The 26,738-nt window shown below is 39.0% G+C and overlaps 1 protein-coding gene across 12 annotated transcripts in view; it reads right to left on the bottom strand.

Moving 5' to 3' along the window:
- Celf2 (CUGBP Elav-like family member 2) overlaps positions 1-26,738 on the bottom strand; it is an 842,930-nt gene that overhangs the window by 409,231 nt on the left and 406,961 nt on the right. For all 12 annotated transcript variants that reach the window (XM_052727707.1, XM_052727708.1, XM_052727705.1 and 9 more), the window contains one exon: positions 6,649-6,684. Coding sequence is in view for 1 of the 12 variants with exons in the window: in XM_052727700.1 (XP_052583660.1) it covers positions 6,649-6,684 (36 nt within the window). In the remaining 11 variants the exon portion in view is untranslated. The remainder of the gene's footprint in view (positions 1-6,648; positions 6,685-26,738) is intronic.

The following is a 26,738-nucleotide window of genomic DNA, read 5'->3' as shown; positions in this document are numbered from 1 at the left end:
TAAAAAAATAGCTAGCTAAAACTAGCCTGGAATGAACCACCATATTAGCCATCATGTGTCCACTGTGGGCTGTGTGCCAGGTACTTACTTAACTGCTTGACATGATCATCTCCTTATAGTGACTCTATGAAATGAATATTAGAAATTTTCCAAATTTATAAATGAGGAATAGAAGCAGACATACCAAATTCACATAATCAGGAAATAGAGAATTCAAGTTTGTCTGAGCCCCATGCCTGGTCTTGCAGACAAACACTCAATAGTAATTACTCTAGACAGCGTATTAACAACCCAGCCCAATAGATGGAACTCTTTGGGTGCTAAGGATCATGAAGCATTGAGCGGAGTGGGAAGAGTGAAGGATGGCAGAAACGACACACCTGCTCCAACACTGGAGATTGTTCTGTTCCTATTCCCCTCTCTTCTCAATTCAAACATTTATTCATTCATTCAAACATCTATTAATTAATTCAATTATCTACTCACTCAGACAGTCAAACACTTATGCAAATATTTATTCGGTGCCTACTATGTTCCAGACAGTACTAAGCATTTTGGGTAAACCATGAATAATAATGGGTTCTCAACATTATTTTTTTGTTTAGAATAAAAGGTATAAATGTCTTCTGGAAAGTGACATATATGCTGTACTGGGGACTTTGGAAATAATAGAAAGAATGTAAAATTATCCAGAACAAAGAAAATCTTATAGAAAAAAATTTCTCCTATGCTGTATCAAGGAGAAGGGTCAGAAAACCTTTATATACAATGATGTGGAATATTTTCACATTTTCAGGCTATGCTCTCTCTACCTCAATGAGTCAACTCCGATACCACAGTGCAAAATCAGGCTTAGACTATACATAAACAAATGAAATGTCATCATTCAAGTGAGTATTTGCTTACAGGTACAGGCTTTGGGCTGGATTTTGCTTGTGACTCTAACATGTCCCTAACCCCCCAAATGAGTAGGAGATCATATGGGAGGCGAGAACAAGAAAAGGGAGATGATAGAGCACCTAGGAGAAGGAAGAAGAGCAGATTGCAGACTAGATTTCATTCTTTTTTGTTGTTGTTTCTAAAATGGGGGCTTACATAGACATAATCATTCAACAAACATTTCTTGATTGCCAGTTCTGTTCTGGGTCTTGCAAAGGGTGTAACAAATTGGACAGGCAATGAAGATGCTGCTCTGGGTCTGAGTAGGAAGACAGCACATCATGACCATGGATAGACCCAGAGATAATGACAGTTGCTGCACAAACAGCACAAGATGGCAATGGGACAGTGGGTAAATGTGTCCCAGAAGGAGCTGCTAAGTACGGGGTGCTCAGGAGAGTGTTCCCTGAGGAAGGAAGGGTGAAGAAAAGCCAGTGGGTCAGAAAAAAAAAAAAAACGGAAATGAAGAAAAGATAAGAGGGAAGCAGGCATTTGCAATGGCAGAGCAATGAATGAACCCAAGGGAGTTGGTGATCAGCTTACTTTCTCCTTTTCTATAGTCTGGGATGCCTCACCCAGCCATGACCCTGCCCACATTTAGATCTTCTCACATCAATTAATCTAATCAAGACAATCCCTCACAGACAGTCTCAGAGGCTAACTTTAATCTGGACCCTGCCTCACAAGTGTGCCTGAGGCTTGTCTCCTGGTTGTCAAGTTCACAATTCATACTAACCATTGCAGGTGTTTTCTGCTTCTTCTACACACACAGCGTTGTGTGTCTAGCATGGGGCTTTTCTGTACCTTCTCTACTAGATGAAAATACCAGAGAGAAGAAATGGTATTTTATCTATGTTCTCGCACAGAGCCTACTCTTGGCACATACCTAGCACTCAACATAGCTTTGTTAAATTAGTAAATAAATAATGAAACTCGTCAATGTGGAGCCACACTGTGTGCTGGTCTCAGGATAGTAGAGGAAACTGCTGTTTCCTTGGCATTATAAAGAAAGAAAGAAGAGGTGTGCATCTATCAGCTCTTTACCAAATAAGAAGTTGACCTGGAAGAACCAATGTACTTATCCACTACTTTCTAAGGGTCTCAAGGGAGATAGCATTTTGTGTTGAGGACAATGAGAAATATGAGTTTGTGTTAGCTACCAAAGCTTCCACAGAGAACTAAAGCCCTGACCTTAAATCCTCTAGAGCCACAAATAGCAACTTGAGCTGCCCAAGCTTATCTTAATTCCCTTTGCTTCCACCTTTCTTCCTGACCAGGCACATCCATGACATAAATATGGTGCATGAGAAATGGTATAGAAACCTCAGAAAACAAAGCTCTACACGTAGTCTTGGTACTCTAGCATCAGTACACCAATACTAACATTCAAGTATCAGTGTTGTACTCCACATGTAAAGCTACAATGGAATGACTTTGATCTGATGGTCCCAGACAAGTAATTTTATTGTCTTGGTAGAGAGCCTCAAATACTAATGCAATGCTCATTCCTTGTAATTTAGGAACTGGGGTTCTATTGCTTATATGGATTCTTCTTGTCTTATGAGGAGGGTTATGTTCTGATAAATACATAAGCTGAAAATACCATTAAATCAAAAAGCACGTGATTCACCTAATATATTGAATCTCCTCATCCTGTAGTACAAGTCACCCATTGAGTGGTTGTGGTTTCCTCCTTGGATCAAGGGGCTGATTCCCGAGTTTAGAAATCAGCCTGGAGAGTGTCACGCTGCCTATGGCTAGCCTCAGAAATGTCCAAAAGCCCAACATAATGTCTAGTGTAGTGTATGGAGACTAACTGCTCAGGTCAGTGCACTGATTTTTCTTTGAGAGCCAAGTAGTAAAGCTGAGAGACGAGGATGTTGGGGATTGCAAGATCTAGGGATATATCATGGTGATATTATTTTCCCACCATCATAGGAGATTCAAGGAAAAATTATTAAGGTATTGAATTTGAACGCCAGAGGAAGTATTTAAATTTTTCCTTCATAACATTAATCTTTAGCTCTGACTGCTGTTGACAGATGCAGAAACCCAGTAGAAGATAGAGGCTGGGTCACTACCTCTACAGCTGCCTCAAATTATTTTAAGTTTCACTGACTGACACTTCATGTTCTTCACAGAGCATTCTGAATTGTAGGTTCTGTGTATAAGAGCCGGTTCATGAATCTCACTTGCAGTACTTAAGATGCTTCTATGACAGTCTACTAAATCCCTTTATTTTCCATACTCTTAAGTCTATAACCAGGGACTGTGCTAACAGGGAATTGAAGTCCCTTCTCTCTCTTTCAAAAACAGCAGCTGATGGCACATGATGGTATTAAAGCTTGAGTTGCTGTAAGGCTTGTATGTACCTTTATTCTGTTATCCAAAATAATTTTTTCTTTGTATAGGCATCATTTACATTAAAAATTCAGCTTATAATTAATTTAGTGCCTTCACTCCATTGAACAATTGGGAACTCATCATGGTTTCTTTTGAACACATCTACCTAAAGTAGCCACCCTTCAATAGAAGAAACAGATTCGGAAAACTACCATTATAGGGATGGAGAGATGGCTCAGTTGGCAAGGTGCTTGCCTTGCAAGAATGAAGGCCTGAAGTGGATTCCTGGAAGTCATTTTAAAAAGCCAGGCATGGTGGCATGCACTTGCAATGCCAGCCCTGGGAAAACAGAGACAGGCAGATCCCTGAGGAAAAGGGGCCGGGGTGATAATGGCCAGTCAAACCAACCGTTTTCAGAACTTCAAGCCAGTGAGAGACTTCCTTGCAAAAAAAGAAGAAGCAAACTCACAACACAGCAACAGAAACAATGACCGCTCCCCCTGCCCCCCCCAAAAAAAAAACCCCAAGGTGGATGGCACTTGTAATATAACACCTGAGGTTGTCCTCTGGCTTCTACAGATACACATATGCAATTTACCCACATATACATGAATACACACACACACACACACACACACACACACACACACACACACACACACACACGGTTGTAATAGAAAAACTGTTTAGATTGCTGAATTGTCTTTTGCTACACATAAAATAAAAGCAAGAAGCCATATGTAAGATAAAATTATTGTTTCCACAGTTCAAGGAAGGGAGCATGCATTCTATTTGTGGGACACTTCAAGATGAGTATTATAGGCAGTTGGTTTAAATGTTTGTTTTCATCTTGACAAGATCATTGGTTTTTAATATTTATAATATAATTACATTGCTTAGAGTGCATGTTGCTCATGTAATCTAATATTTTTCTGGTGACATATTATTACTAAGCTTTAATTTCGGCAACAGCAAGAATTCAAAAGCACATTTAGGCTATCATTAGCAGTGGGAAATGAAGCTGGTGCTTGTTCAAGCACCTTGTGCATGTATCTTGTTTCAACTTCAAAGCACTTTTAGCTTCTGAGACACAATCCATGCTTCGTGATTTGTGCATTTGTACAGCGTATTATCAACCTGTGGCCGGCAACTTGAAATTAATGCCATGTAAGGCAATTAAAGGTGAAATATTCCACCACCCCTCCACACACACACCAGAACAGCTCTAAAAGGCCTTTGGGAAAATTTCAAGACGGTCAAAGCCAATGAAAACCGAATCATAACAGTGTTATAAAATGCACTGTCTTCCTTCCTAGCCACATATCACCAGCTAGCAGTTGCCGGGCTTGCAATTTTCCATTTTTCTTAGATGTCACAGCAAGAGCATGCTTTTATGACTAAAAGGATAAAAAACTCCAAGTGTCATGTCCCACTAATCATTAGCTGACAAACAAACAAAATAACTACAGATGCCTTGTTCTAAATGGTGCGCAGGTATCAGAGGGCTCATTTTCTAGTGACAGGCTAAAGAAATCTAAAGACAGGTGGACAGCTGAACAAGGGATGGAATACTGCTAGGCTGTGCAAGCAAATGCTTGCCAAAAAAAAAGACTAGACACCACAGGGAGCATTTATCATGAAATAATTACGTTATTTTATGTTAATGTGAGAAGAGAAATACTAGTCAACGGATATATCCCAAGCTGCCCCTGGAGAAAGCCAACAGAGCACCTGAGGCTGTATTAGATGCATAATTGAGAAACAACTAACCTTGTTTCTCATACTTTCACACATGCATGAAAATGACTTGAAGTTGCAGTTAGAATCGGATCGCCACTGTGCTGTTGATTTTCAACGTTATTCAACAATAGAATAACAAAAATTCATGACAAAAAATAAATAGGCTCATTACCAAAATACCACCCACCAAACTCAAGAAGAGAGCATTCTGTCCCTTGGGTAATAAACCAGCTACAACAGAAGATCACTCCTGGGGAATACGCGAATGGCTGCTTGGTATTCACAATGAAGCACTGGTTAATAGAATTCAGGAGGCTCTGCAGATTTTCAGACATATGAGTAATTTTCATCTGCATGATTACAGCACGGTGTGGGTCTTCTCTGACAATACAGAGGTGGTCCATGTCTTAGCCATAATATAAAAGTTTGGAAGTCATTCCTCATTCCATTATTTCAGGATTAACTTCTTCACCACAAACATGAGTAAATACACAACTCTCCCCCTCTGCAAATGATGGGATGCTCAGCCCTTGATGGCAGACGTTTTCCAAGTGAAAAAGGCACTACAACAAACAAACTCAGCAGTGACACATAACTCAGAACACACTCAGGTTTAACCCCTCAAACTGGCATGCCTTTGGGATGCTTCTTTGAGATGCTATCCAAAGAATGAAGACACATAGTAAGTTAAATATTTGGATCACACTAAACAGTTTTTTGGGACAATATCAATCATGAGTCTACAAGTAAGTTTTTCTTAACATACAAAAAGCAGCTAAACTGCTTCTGTCTTCCAGATTGTGATGATCCATAACCTCCCGTTCTCTAGTGCCATTCAGAATCACCTTGTTTGTTCCTTGTTCTGTTCTCGAGATTATCTTAATGGCCATTCAATAGTTCCCAACAAATCCTCCATGTCATGTTAATTAATTCTCAACTGGTTATTCAGCACCTTCAAAGACTGAGCATAAGTTTCATGCTAAAGGCCAGATTTTAGATACATGGTATTTAGTAAAATGGCTTTTAAAAGATGGCTACCCCATTACTTTCTTTTTTTCTATTTTTCTTATTTTAACCACAATAAGAATTACAAATGTGTTTATATCACCAAAACTCTAATCAGATTCTTTAGAGGAAGAACAGGATTCTTTTATAAATCAATTAACCTCTGAATACAGTAATAATTGGTACATTAAAAAAACACACACAAAGTATCTCAGATTGCCAATTCTTTTGACTCTAATGAAGGAATTAGTACTTTTATGATTTTTGGGATAAATATAGCTACTGTCATCTATCTATACAGCTATTATCCATCCACCCACCCACCCACCCAATCACCCATCCATCCATCTACCCACCCACCCAATCACCCATCCATCCATCCATCCACCTATAAATGTGTCTATCTAAAGACACAAAAAGAATGAGAATGATTTTGAGAAATCATTTGTAGATATTGGCCCAGTTTTTTTGATGATATTGCTTCCACATAACTTAATGACTCATACATAGTCTTTGGGCACAATAATATGGGAAAATGAGAATCCCACTTAAAGAAGATGCAATATTGTTTTCTATATGTTTCAAAAATCAGGAGGAGAATAAGAAAAGCCAGCTGCTCACCTTGGTGGACTTCCAGATAACTCTGTGGCAGTCTCTCTGTTAGAGAAAAAGAAAACAAGCATGATTAAATTCATTGTGGTAAATATAAAAATCAATCACATCATGAAATGCCACAAGGCAATGTGTGAAGATGATAAGGAACATGCCAGTGGTTTATCATATTTCTGCTTAATTTCCATAAACACCTCAATGGTTACTTTAAAAGGGAATTTTACACATATGTTACATGACTGTTTCTACTTTCTGCTGGTAGACTTTAAATGAGATTAAAACACTGAAATTTAAAAATGAACAACATCCAGAAGGAAAATTGGTGAGAAAAAAAATCCCAAGCTGACTTTTATATATTTTTAATGAAATGGAGCATGGTAACAGAGGACTCTGGGAATATTGCTACATGTTCTTAGTCATGTGTAGCTTAGGAAGGAGCATGTATGATACAAAACTCAATTCTTTTAGCAACAGAAGACTGCTTCTCTTTGTCCATTTCTTCCTTATGATGTTCTGTGATTTTGGATTGCTGAAGACTGGAGCTACCATAATTCAAATGTGTAAAAGAAACATGAATAACTAAAGGCTGAGTCATGTAATAATAAAAATGACCAGACATTAATTTCAAGACTAAGATTTTCCTGACCACCACATTGTGCCTTTCAATCACAGATGTATTCTTGTAAACATAGGGGAACAGAGAAGAGTCAGAAGAGAAAGAAGTTTTATGTTGTAATATTTTTAAAAAGGGACTGGAAAGATGGCTCAGTGCTTCAGAAAATGGACTGCTTTTCCAGTGGGTCTGGGTTTTATTCCCAGAACCCACATGCTGGCTCACAACCCTCTGTAACTCCAATCTCAGGAGACTTGATGCCCTTTTCTGGCTTCTATGGAGGAATGTATGTACATGGTGTGCAGATAAACATGTAGACAGAACGTCCACACATTAAAAAAAAAAAAAAGCAAAAGAGGGCTCAACTTTAGATTAAGTGATTGAAGATGTAATTTTCAGAAACAGCAATTTAATGTTTTAAGGGTCATGCAATCTTTTGAGGACTCTCATTAAAGATATTTACACATATAAAAAAAATCAATGTATGTGTACAACACAAATGTGGCTCATGATCACCAATGGTTCATGACTTTCCTATAACTCATGCTTCAACCTGGTTAGGAGGGTCATCTTTAAGCTATTTTCTTTACTCATTCAAGAAGTCTAAGTAAAAGACTTCGTACTCCAGGAACCTTTCTTGCCCATGCAGCTTCTAGAACTGCCTGTCTCCTTATACTTACTGTCTGTGGTAGCATCTGACTACTGTGGGAAGTGATGACTCTCACAGAGCCAAGCTCCCTTCCAAAAAAATGAATGATTGTAAGTTCAGCTCCCTTAGAAATGTTCATTTCTAGCAATCATGTAATAGTGAGGCTTCTGTTTTCATTACTGTAAAAATAGCTTTCAGGGAGAAAGTTTCCATTCTTCCAGTAAAACTACCCCTGAAGGCATTGTACACCACCATATTGCTGAATCTGTCCATGTTCATATATTTTTTGTGGGTTTTTTTGTGTGTCTGTATTAGTGGTTGTGTGTGCACACATGCGTAATTTGGTAATTTGCACAAGGTGGAAGATGTTGTTGGGTATCTACTCTATCAATTTCTGCCTTTTTCCTTTAAGACAGAGTCTGTCGCTTGAACCTGGAGCTATGTTGGTGGCCAGCATTCTCCAGTGAGTGACACTCCTCTACCCCTCACTGGGCTGCTATTATAGGCATGTCTTTACTGGGATTGCAAGTAAGGTCCCCCTGCTAATAAAGCAAGCACTCTTAGCCACTGAATCATCTCTCCAGCCTTATACGTATTTCCTTTAAGGATTTAGTATCTACACAGGAACTTTCTTCTTCCAAGTAGAATTTGCCCCTGTGAGTTAGCCAGCTGAGAAGCACCCTTCTCTTAGTTTTACTCATAACATTTATTATAATAAAAGTACCCATTAAATGTTTATTATTCTTCATTTTGCTACTTACACATTCATTAGTATTCTGTAAATATCAGTTCAGCTTATCAGAGTTGGCTTAATGAAGTTGTCTGTTATTCTTGCTGACGTTGAGGGTTAGATCTATGTTCAGAGTGAGCTCATAGTAATAGCTGCAGCCCGTGGTTAAGCCATAACTGTCTTTCTTTTGAATCCTTTAGATAATTATTTTTCTTTCCAGATTACACATTTTCTAATACTATAAGTTTCTTGATAACTTTTAAAAATATGTTGTTCATGCATTATAATAAACCAATTCGCCTTGGCATTTTCTGGCATTTGGGGCCAGATAATTTTCCACTGCACACATGAGATGCTGTTCTGGAGGTTTTCTGTGGTTTGGATCTGCAATATCTCCCCAAAGTCTCATTTGTGAGAGGCTTAGCTCCCACCTGGTAGACCCATGCATTGAGAAATGACTAGCTAATGAGGGCTCTGACATACTCAGTGCATGCATACCTCGATGGATTTATCATTGGATGGCATTGTTGGGAGGCAGAAGAAACAAAGAAAAGGGGGTTAGCTGGAGGAAGTAGATCAGGAAGGACTAGTCCTAGGAGGGTATGTATTGTTCCCATTCTCTGCCCCCTGTGTCTCTGCTTTCCAGTTGACCCAAGGGACTGAAAACCTTGAAACCATGAGTCAAATTAAATTGTTCCTCCTTTAAAATCTTTCCCTCAGTATTTTGTCACAGTGGTGAAACAGCAACTAACAGAGCATCACAGGATGTTTAGTGGCCTCCCAGTGTTCCATTCTTTAAACACAAGAAATATTCGCCCATCTCCTACCCTGTTACAACTACCCAAAGTAGCTTCAGACATTGCTAAATGTCCTCTGGGGACAAAACTGCCCTCACTTGCAATGACTCTGATACAACAAAAGAGTACTCAAGATTCACCTCTGTTTCAAATCCTCACTGGATGAACAGCATTCTCCAGTACCATGCATGGAAAACAGGAGGGCTGAGCCTTCCCAACAATGTCTGCCTGGCTTTGGCTCCTCCCACTTAACTTTCCATGCTTACAGAGAGTACCACTTCCCCCACCCACTGAGAGTTGTAGTACCATTGTACATTTTACATTCAACTAATCATGATGTAGAACTGATGAAATATAACTGTAAAGAATGTTCTTATTTCTCTGAGAACTACACTGGATACTTTGGAAAGACCAAAACTGAGTCACTTAAGAGAAGTTGATGTGGAATTAGATCTATGGACAATAAAATTCTAAATACCGAGGAAAGGATGTGAGTCTCGTAAGTGTCTTCACGTTCTTGCTTTTCTAACAAACAAACAAACATACAAACAAACAAACAATGAGCTGAAAATTCCAAATAGTGACTTATGGGTAGACTTATGTGTACAAGTCAAAACAGAAGTCTACCAAGCACATCTATATTCTCAAAGAAGAGGCATTAACCCTGTCTTTGCTAGAAAAAAATGCTGGGTAAAAAATGACCTTCATCACATGTCTGAAAATTCTATTTGATACTTCAAAGATTTAGACAGATAAATCAAGCTAGGTGTGGTAGTACAGGTCTGTGATCCTAGAGTTCAAGACGCTGTCTCAAAACAAACAAGCTGGCCAATCACAACAGAACCATTGTGTGAGGCTGCAATAATGAACAACTCAGGATTTGTGAGATCAGCATATCAGGAAAAGCTCAGACTTCAAAAACAAGTTTGCTTGGTTTTTTTTTTCAGTTTTAGAACATTTACTATTGCTAATAAATCATCTCAATTATGGCTTTTGTAGATAAACCATTGAGAGATATAAATTTAGTAGATGATATTATGACGTTAATTCTCTTCCACAGCCCTACTAAGGGAATTTAAAGGTGTTATAGAGACCATGAGCTTTGCTGTGGTCTGTTGAAATTCAATGCCTATCACTCCAAAGAAAGCTAATAGGCAATGCACAAAGTGATGGGTACTTTCTCATCTCTACTGTTCAAGGAATCTTAGTTACGTTTCCTGTTGTGGTGATAAAAATACCTGACAAAATAAATTAAGAAAGGAAGGGTTTATTTCAGCTTGTAGTTGGAGGGTGCATCATAGTGGGGAAGCCATTAAAGAACAAGCTTGAGGCTGCTGGTCAAGATGCATCCACAACTGGGAAGCAGAGAGCAGTGAATGCTGATGCTCTGCTCCCTCCTCTTTATGAAGCCCAGGGCCCAAGCCTAGGGAATGGTACCTCTCTCCTTTGGGTTGATCTTCTCACCTCAATTAATCTAATCTAGATCATCCCTCTCAGGCATTCCCAGAGGCTAACTCATTTAAATAATCTCTCAGAGAAGTACCTGGAGGCTTTGTCTCCTATAGGTCAACCCAGATCCTGTCAAGTTCACGGTCAACACTAACTATCACAAAAAGCAAGCTCTTTGAAGCCAGACATCACATCTCATACAAAAATTTAAATACTTGGTTTCTAGGACACCAAAGACACTAAAAATCTGTGGTTGTAACAGAAGCACGTCATGCTTTCTACTTGGAAGTAACCCCAGCTTCTTCAGCTCATATTTAGAAATGGCTATAGTTGGGGCAATATTTGAAATTGAATCACACTAAGTTCCTTTACTTCTTTTTCATTTCCAAGCTGCTTTGATTTCTCCAAGAAGATGAATGTTTAAAACTGAATGAAATCAGTAATGAAAGAATGACAAAGTGGAATACTATACTCCAGGGAAAAGGACCATCCCAAGGGCTACAAAGCAGAGCACGGTGGGAAGGTGGTGAATGTTCTTCTTGGGCTGTGCAGCCTAGGCCATGCCCTTGACCTCATGAGACCCTCTGTACCTAGGATAGACTAACACTTGTACCTTTTGATCTGAGGCTATTGATAACTGGGAACAAACAGGAGGGCCCTGTGGAAATCCAACTTTAACAAGATGGGGAGGTGAACTAGAAGAGACAGACACTTTACAGCATCAGATGGGGGTTGTGGCCGTGTTACATGGTTTTTATAGATATTTTGCATTCCTTTAAATAAAAACACTCTGCCAGTGGTGCCAGCCTTTCTCAGCTGTCTGAAGGAAGATGTGTCCTCATCATCTCCTATCCTTGATCTCTCCTCACCTTCGTAAACAGGTCCTTCTTAGGATGTGCTGAAGCCAGAACTTCCCATATATCTTGGCAGCTTGCCTGTTTCCTAAATCAGCTGGCAACCATACAGTGGAGGACATGAGTCTCCGTGTGAGTGTGGTAGGTATGATAAATATGTTTTGGAACTGGGGTGTTTGTCTTCCAGGGGACCTTTGAGTCTTCCAAAAGTACAAGGACTTGATTTTTTGAAATATTAAAGCACATTTCATTGTTATTACTTATGCTGATCCTAGATTCTGGTAAAGCTTTCTATATTTTAATTAATTAATGATGAAAGGATTATCATCAAATAGACATCTTCTTTCCTTCCTTCCTTTTCCCTTCAATTTTTGCCTTCCCTCTGTCCCTCCCTTCCTTTCTCTCTCCCTTTCTCCCTCCTTTTCCCTCCATTTATTCCTTTTTATCTTCATTTCCTTCCTCATCCCTTCTTTCCCCTCCTCTGTTCCCTCTAACTCATTCAATTTGAGACAAACTGGGGCCCTTTAAAATCAGATCTGTTTCCAAATAATGGAGAACTGAGAATCTAGCTGAAAGGCATCACCAGCAAACTGTGTATTGACTTAGGGTAGGTCATTTTTTTTTTAATTATTTACATGGTGAGCCTTAGCTCTAGAAAATTGAGAATAATCTAGACATTCAAGTTTCTTCTCTATTCAACAAAACCCAGAAACGCTCCTCAGCACTTGCTCTGCCTTCCCACTGATCATGCATCTATTTTCATTTTTGCTTTATTTTGGTTACCTTTTGAACTTCCTCAACTTTCACTCATGTGCCTAAGATATGTACACATATACATGTGCACAGCCATAAGCATTTATTACATAGTAAAACCTATTGTTGTGCACACACATACCTGTAACTGATCATACATTGTTGTGGAAATTTTTTTACACCATATGAAGATGTGTGATTGGTTTAATAAGGAGCTGAATGGCCAAGAGCTAGGCAGAAAGAGGTTAGGTGGGACTTCTGGAGACAGAGAGGACTCAGGGAAGAAGAAAATCAAGGTTGCCAGCCAGATGTGAAGGAAGCAGCATGAGCAGTAAGGAAAGAATTTAGATTTAAATAAATGGGTTAATTTAAGTTATAAGAGCTAGTGGGACAAGCCTAAGCTAAGGCCAAGTTTCATAATTAAAATAAGTCTCTGTGTTTTATTTGGGAGCTGGTGGTACAGAGAAAGATTTCCTACATAGGGTGCACAATGTGGGGCAAGATTTGCTACATATGGCGTATAATGTGGGGCTTGAATATCCAATCATAGGGCCTGAGAAGCTAAGAAAAGTTCTGGACAGGGAGCTATATGTAGCTTCCTAGTCCCGCAGTCTCTTAGGTGGGCTGGTGTTCAGCAGCATACAGAGGCACAGCTACTGGCTGCTGTCTACAGGCTGGGGCCAGCTGCCAGCACCATGCACTAAGCTTAGCCACATGGCAGCTGACAAGGCAGTTTAAAATTTGCCTCAAGCAGTCAGATGTTTAGTAAAGCCAGGTCCAGATACAGAAAACTTCCAAAAAGGTACAGAATGTTTAAAAATGTGCTTAGACTCCAAAGAAAGAAAAGAAAATGAGTATAGAGAGTCATAGAAAAAATAGTTTAAAAAAAATGAAGTAAAATCTTCAAAGAGAGAGTTAAATTATATATTAGAGATGGGAAATACACAGGGAATCTGGATCCTATATGGTATTTTGTTGACTTTGAATTTTTTGAATGCTAATGAACAGAAAGCTGCTGAGCACATTGGATTGTGGAAGGGACTGCTGAGTTAAACCAGCCTATACACTTTAGGAATATCTTGGCTTCAAAATGAAAGTTGGGCAATGTGTTGTGTTGGAGAAAGGTTATGCATTTGTTTCCACAGGAAATGAAACTCTATGGATTCTTTCAAAGTTAATCAATCGAGATCAGATTTGACCAGGAGAGCTGGGGGGAGACCTGAGGATCTTGGCTACAGACATGGGGGAGAAAGCCAACAAAGACCACAGGACAGGTGGCATGTAAGCTGATCCCTCTGCATGGGAATAGCTCTGAGACTGGATGAAACCAGACCAATATTATGTCATCCTTTCATATATATTACAGTTTTGTTATACAGTCTAAACAAACTTATAAAGTTAACAGATGCCTTTTACCTGCTCAAACATAAAATAAAATATCATCTTTAACTGACTTGTGCCCACTGCACATCCCATACTTGTGTTAATGTAGATATAAATGTTACCTTTAAAACTTTATATATTTTCAGAAAATAAGGACCAGATACCAATAAAGGCAAGTAGGTCAAGTAATCCAGCCTCTCAGAACGCCTCTGTTACAGTTTTTTCAAAATTCTGCATCCAGAACAATTTCAAAGTTGTTAGCTGAGATGGTCCAGCCTCATGCACTACTCCAGCCAAGACTTTAGATAACCCCTACACTTTTCCATTACACTGTACAACAAATGATGCATCCTATGATTTGACCATTATTTCATGGAGATGCCTTCACCCCCAGACTACAGCAGTCTAGAGAACATAATGCTCACATTCCCAAGAGGTAGGGTGGGTGGTTTGGGCAATTTGGTGGGTTATAGATGTTTGTTCTTGTTTAGGGGGATTGGTTACATGTTGCTACTGGTAATGGTCAGGCAAAAAGCTGAAGAAAGGAGATTAGATTCAGGGATCTCATTCTGAAAAGAAAAAGGGGGGAGGATATAGAAATGATAGGATGGAAGGGTAGATTATTAAATCCACTTTCAAACTAAAAAAAAAATGACTAGTCTCAAATATTTTGCATTTGGTATGGGTTTTTACATATTGATACAAATTTTAAGGTTATTTTGTTATACTATATATGTGTTTCTATTCTTGTTTAAGGTATTGTACCTCTGTAGCTCATTTTAAAATGTAATGTAAAATTCCAGTCCTTGAAAGCTATTTAGGATAATAAAGAAATACAGATTAATAATTAGTCATCTATAACAATCAAACATATAGTCATGTTAGGTATGTTTTCAAGGTCATACAGAGATACATTTTAGATAGAGAGGCGATCTTCAAACACTTCAAAGACCTACAGAATATGGCATTTAAAATGTTTTAATAACATAAGGCTTTTCACGACAATAAAAAAATGTCTTCTCCTGGCAGCATCAATCTACTTAAAAAAAAAAAGGATGATGGGCATCAAAGAAGCTCCAGATGGAGTTTGCTTTCAATGTGGCAAAGCTAGCCATTTGGGCAAGAAACTGCTCTTGCCTCAATTGTTGACAGAATGGTATCCAAACTGGACAAGCAGGACACAAACAAAAGCAACTGTGGAACTTTGTCACAACAAGGTAGGACAGTCCTTTAAAATTTGCTTCACAAAAGAGGCTGTCAGATATTCTAGGCCTGTAGGATTAAGATGGATGCCCCAATGTTGTAGAGGAAACATGGGTGACTGTCCAGCCAGCCAGATGTTTCTATGATTTCTATAGTTTTGGAAGTTATTTGCTCTATATTTCCTGTTTATTCAGATTATATTATATTCTTCTCAGGTCTCTGATGGAGTTGAAGGTAAGATAGTTATAGTTTTCCTTGTTACCAAATTCAGAAAAGAAACTCACAAAAGAGGTATAAAGTACATAAAGTTGAGAGACATAAAAGCTTAAATTGTTTATCTAAAAAATGTTTTGAGGCCTAAAGAGAGAGTTTTGGGTTGATAATACAAATTATGATAATAAAACTTTGGACTCATGAAAATAGGATAGATAATAGAGTATTTTCTACAAAATTGCCTAATACAAATGGACTAGACATTATAAATGTAATTCTTACCTGATAATTGTTCTTATTGTATATAGTTTTACTATGTTAGAGTTAAAACCCTTTCCTTTTATTTAGACAAAAAGGGGGAAATATTGCAAGATATTTGATTACCCTGTGTAAGGATATGTCAGTGTGATTGGTTTCATAAGCAGCTAAGTGGCCAACAGCAAGGCAGGAAGTATAGGCAGGACTTCTAGACAGAGAGAGCACTGGAAAGAAGAAAGGGCGAGTCTCCAGCCAGATACACAGGAAGCAGGACACGCAAGAGGAGAGGTGAAAGCCACTAGCCACATGGCAGCTTGTAGATAAAAAGAAATGGGTTAATTTAAGTTGTAAGAGATAGTTAGAAGCAAGCCTAAGCCAAAGCCAAGCTTTCATAATTAATAAGAAGTCTCCATGTCATTATTTGGGAACTGACTGGAGGGACAGAGAAAGACTCATTACAATATGTACTGGGGTTTTATTGAATTAGCCAGCTGCTGATTTAGACCATTTTCAGGGGTTTATTCACACAAACCTAGTATAGGATTAATGAAATAGGGGGTTATTATGAACTATAGGACATTTGAGATAAAAGACAAGATAGGAAAAAAATGTTCATCAGCTGCAGAATATGAAATGAGCCCAGATATTATGATTGTAAGGCTGACACTAAATCATGATGGTATTGTGCAGCTCAGCATATGGCAGCCATAGTGCATACTCTCTCTCTCTCTCTCTCTCTCTCTCTCTCTCTCTCTCTCTCTCTCTCTCTCTCTCTCTCTCATATGTAATCATGTATATTTATAAATCAAGTGCACATTTACTCTTGGTTATGTGCTACCACAGTGAATAACAAGGGTTAGGGGTGTGGTTCAGTTGGTAGAATACTTGGTAAGCATGCAAGAAGCCCTGGTTCTATGCCTAGTATTACATAAATCCAGGTGTGATGGCACAGGCCTATAATCCTGACACTCAGGAAGTGAAGGCAAGTGTATCAGAAGTTCAAGGGCATCATCTGCTACATAGAGGTCATCTGGAGATACACCGGGCCCTGTCTCACAAACAAACAACAGATTTTACTAGCAGAGACTTTACATTCTAGACAGGAAAGAAAGAGAAAAAAACTCAAATATTTATTATTATTTTACATAGTATATGCTATTAAGAAGAATGAAGTGTGGTCAGTAGCTAGAAAGTAAAAGCTGGGGTAGTGGGGGAAGCTTTAGTTTTATATGCGGAGTTCCTTATACACCTCTTTGAAGACATAATTCAGGAAATATCGGGATGTCTTAAATGCAGCCTCTTCCACTCCATGCTCGTTTCCTATGCTCATCTCTTTCCTTTGTGTGAGCGCATTTCCTTCCTTCTTTCAGGGACTCTTCTGGAGTAACCCCCCACCACGTGCAGACAGTTAGGAGGTGTGCCTGTTTAGAAACAAACAAAAACCTATAGGCTGACCTGGTGTGTACATTCATAATGCTGACAGAGACAGGGAGACCAGACCCTGTGGTGAACTCAGCTAGTCACTCAGGAAACTGCAGATTTCCCCAAGAGATACCTCACATTGGTAGAGGCGGCCTTGCCAATCCTCTCCTGTGTGTCTGTGAATGCACAGTGGGCCAGCTACATTCACAGCCATGCTTCTGGCTTCTGGCTTTCACCAACTTTGCCAGGGAGTGAGGTAGGGTGGGGTGGAACTTTCTACACCTTTCAGCTTCAAAGCAAACACCTGTGAGGTTGCATTTCTCTTTATGTTACCCAATACACTTCTGGGATTGATTTGTCTGATTAATATCCATTCAGGCTCCAGGCTCTGGCCTGTTGAGATTTCTTACCATGGAAGACTGGACTTCTGTCTACCAAATCCCTCAGGACACATGAGGAATGGAGTGGGCAGGGTTTGGAGAGCTAGCGGCTTGCCTCTGAGAGTAGGCAGGCATGAGCTCAGATGGTCAGGAGGGCCAATGCAGTTAAGAAAAAAGGACTCTAAATTCATGTACTGTCCAGTTTCCTTCTCATAGTCCTCATTTTCATCTTCAGAGATGTTGCTTAAGATTTTACTTGGCTCAAGGCTTATTCATAATATTTTAGTATTCTTTACATGACATGGCTGAAAATGCCTGCTATTGTCTGTGTTCTTGTGCTCAAGTGCCTTGAAAATCAAATTGCTGGGTGTTTCTCCTCATCAGCACTGCATAGAGCCCATCTGGTCTGACTGGGCCACAAGAGAGGCCACTGTTTAGATGGCACTGTTGTCCCCTCACTTTGAGGTGGTGTTAAGGGCTCTTGTTTTCTTTTCTTGAACAAGTGACATCTTGTCACTTGGCTCATGAGTCTGACTCTAGCACTGCCAGTGGCACTGAGGTGGAGGAGGCCCCCACATACTCTTGGCTCTGTGTATTAATCACTGTCCTCTTGATGTTCAGGGATGTTCTACTACCATGGTTAAATAGTATGGTATAGTAAGTACCTGAATAGGCCATCAGTAGTAATTCCTGCTTATTAAAACTCACTTACTTAGACTTTAGCAATGGCAAATGTTGCCAGCCCTGGAGGACAGTCGCTGAGCCTGGAAACCGTGTATTAAGTTTCATTTACCAACTTGTACTCTCAGATGAAAAGGAAATGCAAAACCACACACACAAAATCCAGACCAATCACGTGTAAGGCTGGGGATTAGTTTCTTCTGTCACGGTGTGACTAAATACTGATAAAACAATGGGAAGGAGGGGGGGGGGATGGAGGGAGAGAGGGGGAGGGAGGGAGGGGGAGAGAAAGGAAGAAAGGGAGGAAGAAAGGAAGGGTTTCTAATGGCTCCCATATGTGATGGGGAAGATATAGTCACAAGTGTATAGACAAGTGGACAAACAAGTGTCAACAGCTAAGTAGCTGGAGAGATTTTTATCCATCTCACTCCACTGATCACTGTGTGTGTTTGTGTGTGTGTGTGTGTGTTTTGTGTATGTGTGTGATTGTGTCTGTGTGTATGTGTATGTATGTATGTTTGTGTGTGTGTGCACACACACACGAGCTCTTGAGAGTACATGCTAGGGATTGAACTGAGAGCCTATATATGCTAGACAAGGACTCTACCACTGATCCACATCTCCAATCCACTGAACTTCTGTGGAGGGAAGTTTTGGTGAAACAAACCTGGAAAGATTTGATTAGCAGAATAAACACCACCAGTCCTGACTGGCAAAGCAGAATCTGTTTCTCCAAGGAAGGATGTTTTATCTTAGACATGTTCACTGAAGAGGAGTCTAAAGCCAGGGTGGGAGCCGCCAACCCTTCTATGTGGTAGAGGCTGCTGAGGGTGGAAGGCAGGAAAGGAGGGGAAGGCATTGAGGACTAAGGATTTCTGGGATGGAGTGACATGATGAGAGAAATGAAGAGACATGCTACACCACCTCCTGCACTTTGCGGAATGTTCTAGATGAGCTTTGGGTTGTCCTATACCTCCTGTCCTGTGCTGAGAGGTCTGTGAAGAACTCAACTGGAATTGAGTCCTCATGGTCCTTCTAGCCTCCACTCAATACTGTGACCATTACCACCAGGGGCTGGGAGTGGCACTGTCCTCTGGTACAGGGATAGTTCCCTAGGGGCCTCTAGTCTGTACAAGGAAATGGAGCTCAATGGTGGGTTGTTGTTTGTTTTTTTTTTCTTTAAAAATGCACCAGAAATGATATCATAATGAACTCTGATCTCAGGGCAGAGAGAAGCCAACCACGGAAAAGAGAAGAAATGAAGGTTGTTTTGATGTAAGTACAGAACTTTTTTGTTTATTTCTTGTCTTCTTTCCCCCCCCCCCCGAGAAGTTACCCTTACATCATAACAAAATACTCTGTTTTCCTAAAGGCAAAAAGGCCACTTCTTGAGTCAGTGAGATGGCCCAGCAGGCATAGGCGTTTGCCATGCAAACCTATTGATCTGCGTTCTCCCCCCAGAACTCATGTAAAGGTAGAAGGAGAGAACTGACTCCACAAAGATGTCTTCTGACATCCTCATGCATGTCATGGCACCTACTTGTGCACACACAAACACACAATAATAAATAATATTTTTGAAGCTAACATCTTTTTCTATACTACAGTATTAATTTTAGATCAGTTTTCCTATAGGCACAAGGGCAGAAGATGTCCCCCTCAACCCTCATTTACAGAGGCCCAAAGGGGAGGGGGTGCCAACAGGTTCACTTAGCCCTGGGGACCAAGGGCCAGCCTTTGTGCAGACACAGAATACAAGGCATTTGTGTGTGTGTGTGTGTGTGTGTGTGTGTGTGTGTGTGTGTGTGTGTGTATGTGTGTGTGTGTGTGTGTGTGTGTGTGTGTGTGTGTGTGTGAGGAGGGGGAGGTTGCAGAGGAAGGGAGAGAGGGAGTGAGGAAGGGAGGGAGAGAGAAAGAGGGGTAGGGATCCTTTTATGAATAAGATAATTTTACCTATTTGAAACAACATTATTCTAAGCGTCATTAGCAGGGGGACAGTTAATGCCGTTTTAGAGCCTCCAAATTTTCCATGTTACTTCTGAGAGCCTCTGCTGGGCCCATTAAATTCGGTATTCATATTACCTCTGAAAATTCAAATGCACGCATTCAGTGTGTCAGCCCCAGTGGGTCATGTCCAAGTCGCTCATTGAACCAGCACCATTATGTCCTGTTCTGCAGCAATGGGAAATTTGAACCAACCCCAGATGAAATCTACAACCTTCAGCTCATTCAGAGATGACAATTATGTCTCTACAATCACTAAAATAAAGAAATAAAATAAAACAAACTGAAACGGAATCAACAGCAAAAGAGCTAAATTATAGATAAGAGAATATTCATAAAACTATACCTCATCTCATGAACGTGGGTGCTCTGCCTCATGCCAGGATTTCTTTAGGCATTGGTGATATTCAGTATATTGCAATTGAGTGCAATTACAGTTAGCTATAATTAAGAACAATTACAGCTTTTATTTCTCTACTTGTTCTTTAAAAGCACATTTGTAATAAAACTTTTTTTTTTAAAGGTGAAGAATATAATTATACATCCTTATAACATCTCAAATAATTAGTTTGACTAAAGTTTCCTCTGGAACAATTTTCATTTTAACTGTCAGATCTGCCATTTATAGTCAATGGAACATACTTTAAAAAATTCCATCATTAACCTTTTTCACCCCATATAGCTGTATATGAATTACTAGTACAAATGAAAGGTTTCAGTATTTAAATATCCAGAGCCTGTTGCAAGGTAAATTTTTTTTTACTAATGTTTGCATGTATATGTGCATGCACACAAATGTGTGCATGTGCATTATATATGTATGTATATATATGTGTGTGCATGTATATGTATTTGTGTGTGCATGTGTATGTTGTGTATGTATATATGTATATAGGTACATGTATATGTATGAATGTGTTTTTGTCTTTGAAAATAAAAGGTAATTTGTAGAGAATATTTTCCTGATAAAGATTTTGGGGAACAGCTGCTTTTTGCAGGCCACCATGTCCTCTATTTCATATATTATAAGACACTGCCCTGTTTAATTGCTGTGTATTTATGAGGTGCAAAGCCAAGAGGTCCCAAGATTATGACAGAGCCTCCTTTGGTTTCACAGCTCAATATGAGCTTAATTGGGACAGTGAAACAATACTTTCCTATAAATCACGACTGCAGCTCAACGCCATATCATTCCTGTTGTCTTATTTGTTAAATTCCAGGTCAGGACTTGATCATCACCTTTGAACATCTCTAGCACCAACAAACACAACTAAGAATGGCTGGCGCAAAGAGCCCAATAAATGAAACATATACAGTGCCCCCCAAAAGAGCCTTCTTTTTTTTAAGGTCTTTGCCATCAATGTTGAAAATAACTGATTATTAATTATCTGAATGACTGCTTGAACATCAGAGAAATTTAACAATTTGACCCTGGACATTAAGGATAATCTCACTTCTTATCCAATTGAGCCATGAGACCTGGGAAGCAGATGGTTTGACAAAGTCTATGCACCCCGAGAATGAGCAATTGGGGTAAATCATCTCTCAAAGTCCTTTCCCACCTTGAGATGACCTAATAGCTGACCATGTAGCACTCTGATGTCAATCAGGCTAAAAGGAGCACATGTGGCTGTGAAGGGTAGATTGGTAGCAAGCTACTCCACAGGACAAGATCAATGTGTCAATGGTACTAACCTATTGAGACACTGCTGTTGCTCATATATACTCAATATTACAAATCCTGGAAAAGACCTGGATGTGGTTTATGATTTTATATTTACCATAATATTCATTATGTATTTTATATGATATCAACCACAAAGAACTATGTATTTGCTACGCTTTAATCACTTTGCCTAGCACTTGATACACATTTTACCTTTTGCTCTTCACAATATTATTATGCTCGTCGTTCACATGAGAAAACCAAGGCTCAGAGGAATTGAGTAAGTAAGAATCCAAGCATATTAAATTCTAAGATATGTGAGTAAAACAAGAAAAAGAAGCAAAACATAGCCAGTTATTCTTAAGAGACACCAGAAGTTAGATGATCTGGAAGTCTCGACAAATTTTAAATTCAAAGTAAGTGGGAACTAAACAAAAAGTTCCATTTCTAACTTTAAATATAAATCCGTAAACATGTATTTCACCATTGATTGGGCACAGAAATACTCTTTTCTTACTTTTCTTTCTTGAGAAAAAGACAATATAGAGGCTAACCTCAAACTCTCCGTCTCCTTGCCTCAGTTTTTCTAAGTTCTGGGATGACAGGGAAGGTAGAGACATTTTCTAAGTAAAAGGTCTATGTGTGTCAAGAATGGTAAGAGCAGAGGAGGGGTGAGGTAGTATTTCTCAGAGTGAGGTATTAGGTACAACATTCTCTTCAATTCTTGGTTTTCCATCATCCCAAAGTGTATGATGACCTGGACACTGGATCACACAGCTGTCTCTAACAGAAACAATCTATGTGTGCAAAGATAAGGCGATGGTGGGAGCAACTGTACTGTGGCTGTTTTGAAGTCTGTGGAGAGGTTAAAAAGAATGATGTAGACTCTAATGCTGCAAGATAGAATTACAAAGCAAGATGTAATATAATTACTATTACAGAATAATACAGTTTAGCTGAAGGATATTTATGTCTAAAGTAGAAAATAGAAAAAGATATTCCATGGGTAGGTTTGAGTTTGAATATGGACAGCAATAGACTGAGGAAGTAGTGGTTTCTACTTAGGAGCACTCAGTACTTGGTGTCTATTATCTGCCTTGCATCCTAGGGCACTCGGCACCAAGGATGCTCTCACTCACTGTGCCTTTAGCTAGACCAGGTACCAACACACTGCTAGTGAGTTTGCAGGCACGTGTGCATGGCCTGGGCATTCACAGGCCCTGACAAGGGCACAGTGAGCTGAGTGTCTCCTATGCACTGTGTATAGCCCACTGTCCAGAGAGGTTTAACTGAGGAAGGGAGACCTACGCAATGTGAGCAGTGCCATTAGACCCAGGTTCCACATCGAAGAAAAGCATGAGCATCAACACTCATTGTGTCCTGGCTGTAGACACACTGTGACCAACTACCTCAAGCTCCTGTTTCCATCCCTTCCCCACCATGGTGGACTGTATCACTTTTTAAACAGTTTTTCCTTCTGCCCCATCATAGCCCCTCCTCCCATCTCTTCCCTATCACTAATCATTTCCTGTCACCGTGCCTTAACTTCCACGTCTAGCATTTTCTATAAATAGAGTCAAATGACATGTACGTTTTTGGTCTGACTTTTCTTGCCCAGTGAATTCCTTTAGAGTTCACCCTCATTTACTGAGCCTCACTCCATTGTTTGAGTACAGCCCAGGTTGTTTGTCCCCCTTCTCTTCTTGCTAGCATGTGAGTCATTTCTATTTCTTACTATTACAAATAAAGCTGCTATGATCATTTTCATTAATGTTATTGCATTATTTCCTTGGAGAAGCAAGAATCTACTTGTGCACTCAGGGGAAATAAGATTTTTCCACAGGTAGATGTGAATAAACACACCAGCAAATGGCATACATGTGCTTAGCTTTCTAAGAAATGTTCAACTGTTTTCTAAGATACTATACCACTTTACTTTCTACCTGTACTGTAACAGGAGTAGATGGCGTTCCAATGCTTTCTTTCAGAATGGTTTGGAATAGAATTTATTTCCACCATTCACCAAATAGTTAAGTGATAGTAGCCCACTGTACATATAATTAATGATATTGAGAATCTTGTAATGTTTTTATGTGATATTTGTCTATCTTCACTGAAATATTCCACACAATTAAAATATTAAATTTATTTTCTTACTGATGAGTCCTTGGGATTGTGTGTAAATTTTGAAAGCAATTCCTTCATTAGATTTATACTCTATGTCTTATTTTTCATTCTATTGATTATACACAAAGAGAAGATTTCTTTATGAAGCCCAATGTACTAGTTTTGACTCATGCTTTTAGAGTTGTATTTAGAGCTCTTTGCTGGGGTGGGGAGATAGCTAAATGAATAAGGCACTTGCTATGCAAACAAGAAGGTCCACATTTAGATCCCCAGCACCCACATAAAAATCCACACACATCAGTGCCTGCCCACAATCCTAGTTTGGAGGAGAGGGACAGAAGAATCCCAGGGCTTGCTGGCTATATAGTCTAGCTAATTGTGAGCTCCAGGTTCAGTCAGAGACACTGGGTCAAAAAATAAGGTGAAGAGTGATTGATTAAGACACCTGACATTGACCTCAGGCACCCACAAAAATGCACCTGCACACATGAATCCTTACACCACACACACACACACACACACACACACACACACACACACACACACACACGGATACTTTGCCTACACAAAAAGCACAAAGCATTTTCTTTTATGTTTCTCCTACATATTTTGTAAATTAAAGCTTGACGTTTGGGTTTGTGATCATTTTAAGTTCATCTTAACATGGGACAAAAGTTGAAGTATGCTTATTTGCATATAGACATTCAATTGTTCTAACAGGGTGTGTTGAAAAACCTAGTTTTCCCACTGAATTACCTTAACACCTTTGTTGGAAATCAGTCATCCATATAGTGGGAGGGCTGTTTTCTTACATGTAAAGATTCTTACATATGCTGCCTTGATCTACTTGTCTGTCTTTGCATCAGTTCCACATGGTTTTGATTGCTCCAGCTTGAGAATAAGTCTTGAAAACATAGCATTGGGCTTCCATCTTTGTCCTATCTTGTTGAAGCTACTTGGTTATCTGAAAGCCTTCATGTTTCCACATGTGTTTCAGTCAATTTATACCCCAAAACTTTGCTGGGATTATGATTAATAAGTTGATTTAAATGTATTAAATTTGAATCTATTTTGTTAAACTTATAGATCCACTTGGAAAAAATTGCTACCTCAACAAAACTGAGTTTTCTGATCCCTACATCCAGCGTTTCTACATATGAACTTCTTTAATTTATATTCAAAGTATTTTATAATTTCAGTGTGCAGACTTTACCTGCTTGGTCAGATGTATTCCAAAGAATTTAATACCTTCATTAGTTTAGTTATTTAGCAATGCAAGTTTTTAAACACATCTTATATATTTCCAACTTACACAATGTATTGGTTTTAGCAAATTCTTTTTTAGGATTCTATCAAATTTTCTATGAAGACAACCATGTTGTCTACAAAAAGACAGTTTAATTTCTTCCATTTCAATGTAAGCATCTTGTATTACATTCTTCCAATTGTACTGGTCACAGTTTCTAGCAACATGTTGAGTGAACACAGAGAAGACAGGTATCACTGTCTTGTGTCTGATCTTAGGAGAAAATCTTCATTCTTTCATTATTAAACTTGCTACCAGGAACACCGGTTTTTTTCTTATTTAACTGGGGAGGTTTCTGATTGAGGACACTTCCTTCTTTTCCTGATTTGTTCATGGTTTGAATGAATAATGTATATGGCATTTTCTTGAATGCTCTTCTCCATGTTTTGAGATGAACCTATGAGTTTTCTCTCTTGTTTGATACAGTGAGTTATATAAATTTATTTTTGACCCAGATTGAGTTTGTCACATAAATCTGATATGGTTTTAATAGTTAGCCACAATTTGCTAAAATTTTGTTTGGAATGTATACATCCATGTTCCCAATGGCTGATGATCTTACACTTTTCCTTCTTTGCATTTTTGTCAGCGTTAGGGTGATGCTGGTCTCACAGAATGAGTTGGGAAATACTCTTCATAATTAAATTTTCTATGAGGGCTTGTGGTATTAGTCTTCCTTTATTTGATAGAACTTGCCAGTGAAGTGCACTGTATTGCAGTTCCCTTTGTGACAAATTTTCAGACTCAACTTCATATTAATATAGAGCCATTCAAATTATCTATGTCTTATTAAATGAGATTTGTACATTTTCCTCTCAATAATTTGGCTCATATCGTCTAAGCCAGGGGAATCTAATATCTAAAAGCCAAGGATTATTTTTAAAAATACTTTTAAAGGTTAAAAAAATGTGACACAGACCATATGTGACACCCAAAACTTAAAATATTTACTGGGGGGGGTCTCCTGTATAAAGGGCTTAATGATCCCTAATTAAAACTGTCAAATTTATTGGCATAAAGTTTCTCATGATATTCATGTTTAGCCGGCTCATACCTGTGGGATCATTAACAATCTTTCATTTTTCATATTAATAAATTATGTTTTCTCTTTTTCTCCCAAACCAGCCTCTCTAGAGTTTTTCCAATTTTATTGATCTTCTCCAAGAAGTAGCCTTTTGTTTCATTGATTTTCTGTTTCCCATCCCACTGTGGTCTTTATTATTTCCTTTCTCCCTCTCATTTTAGGTTTAATTAGCGCTTATTTATTTATTAAAGTTTCTTAATTGGAAGCTGAAGTCAGTGATCTGGGATATTTCTTTGTTTTTAATATAGAGATTTAGTGCTAAAAGCTTCCCCATAAGACTGCCTTAGGGGTGTAGTATAAATTTTGTTACGCTGTGTTTCTCTTGATACTCCATTCAAAATACTTTCTAATTCCCATTTGATTTATTTGATCCATTGAAGCATGTTAGAAGCATGCTATTGCAGGGGGTGAAAAGATGGTTCAGTGGTTCAGATAGAGTACTGCTCTTTCACATGACCTGAATTTGGTTTCTAGCACATACATTGGGTGGCATATAACCACCTATAACTCCAGATCTAGGGATCTGG

Source organism: Peromyscus californicus, unplaced genomic scaffold (genome assembly GCF_007827085.1).
Source record: "Peromyscus californicus insignis strain IS unplaced genomic scaffold, ASM782708v3 Scaffold_8__1_contigs__length_139910024, whole genome shotgun sequence".
Classification (NCBI taxonomy): domain Eukaryota; kingdom Metazoa; phylum Chordata; class Mammalia; order Rodentia; family Cricetidae; genus Peromyscus; species Peromyscus californicus.
This window is presented reverse-complemented; position numbering and strand designations above follow the sequence as displayed.